The 1,326-nt window shown below is 32.8% G+C and overlaps 1 protein-coding gene across 1 annotated transcript; it reads right to left on the bottom strand.

Annotated features, from left to right (window-relative positions):
- Positions 1 to 671: 671 nt before the first annotated feature.
- LOC130894177 (uncharacterized) lies at positions 672 to 1,052 on the bottom strand. The gene has a single exon (XM_057800797.1). The coding sequence runs from the start codon at positions 1,050 to 1,052 to the stop codon at positions 672 to 674; it is 381 nt and encodes a 126-aa protein (XP_057656780.1).
- Positions 1,053 to 1,326: the final 274 nt, after the last annotated feature.

Genomic DNA, 1,326 nt, shown 5'->3' with positions numbered 1-1,326 from the left:
AAAAAGCCGAAAGCACCAAAACCGAAAACTGCGAAAGCAGCTGCTAGCAGTTCCTCTCCTAAAGCAAGAAAAGCCGCCGCCGCCGCTCCTAAAAAGAAGAAATAAAAAGAATATCTTTTTTCTGACAGAAAGATAGTACAACAATCGAGAAGTATTATCGGACTGATGATGGGTACGACGACAATCGACAATAATAACAAATGGCCCTTATCAGGGCCACAATTTTTTCATTTATTTATGAAGAAAATGAAAAACAAATGTGTTTGTTTTTATGAAACAAGAATTTTTTGAATTTCGTTTCAATAATTGATATGTTATATTATATATAATATTTTCATCGATCGATGTAATTGTAGGTTGTTACCTTCTAGATTTGTCTCAACCTACCTACGATATAGTAGATCTAATGTGTTTTATAAACTTTCAATTATTATATGTCGATATTGTCTAAAATTTGTTAGTTAAAAATAATAATTTTCTCTATCTCGTGCGTGTGTGTGTGTGTCTTCTTTAGCCAATCAACAATCATATCTTCCTTTTATATTTCAACTAGCTAAAAAACCCGGCTTCGCCCGGGAGTTGATATGAGATGACGTGGTAGAGTCGAAATAAAAAAATAAACTATGACGTAAAAAGTAAAAAAAAAGTTTATTGAAAACGTTTTCTCATTCTCAGGATTCTTTGAGGTTAATGCCACAATATTTTAAAGTTTGTCCTTGCGCTTTGTTAATTGTAAAACTAAAGGCTAATTTTATTGGAAACTGCAGTCTTTTAAATTGAAATGGCAATTCCGAAGAGATCAGAGGTATTCTAGGTATAAATACTGTCTGTCCTTTGGTCTTTCCAGAAATAAGTTCAGCTTCAATGATATTATTCGATAGCTGTTTTACGATCATTCTAGTTCCATTACATAATTTTGGGGAGTTGAGATTTCTGAATAGTATGATTGGAGTTCCAATTTTCAGACGAAGGCAATGTAATGGCATTCCTGGTACTTGTAAAGAGTTTAGAAATTCAGTGGGGAAGTTGACACTTTCTTCAATGGATACCATCGTGTCGATCGATTTATATATTTTCTCTTCACCAGGTATTTTCTTTAGAATATTAAAATTGATATCGTCAACAATATTATTTTTAGTGGCCAAAATTGCTCTTTGAAATAACCACTCTGCATTAGTATAGTTCTGAATAATATTTGGATAAATTTTGTCGATTAGTTCGTCTTCAGTAGTGGCTATATCACAGAAATCACTATTAAGTTCAATGAGGCCGGTCGTTTGGTCAGTAGGATATGTACCTGCGCGATTTGTAAAAGTATTTTAACAA

Source organism: Diorhabda carinulata, chromosome 5 (genome assembly GCF_026250575.1).
Source record: "Diorhabda carinulata isolate Delta chromosome 5, icDioCari1.1, whole genome shotgun sequence".
Lineage (NCBI taxonomy): Eukaryota > Metazoa > Arthropoda > Insecta > Coleoptera > Chrysomelidae > Diorhabda > Diorhabda carinulata.
This window is presented reverse-complemented; position numbering and strand designations above follow the sequence as displayed.

Excerpts from the sequence above, each read along its gene's own strand:
- LOC130894177 (XM_057800797.1), bottom strand. The coding sequence starts at position 1,052 with ATGGTATCCATTGAAGAAAGTGTCAACTTCCCCACTGAATTTCTAAAC.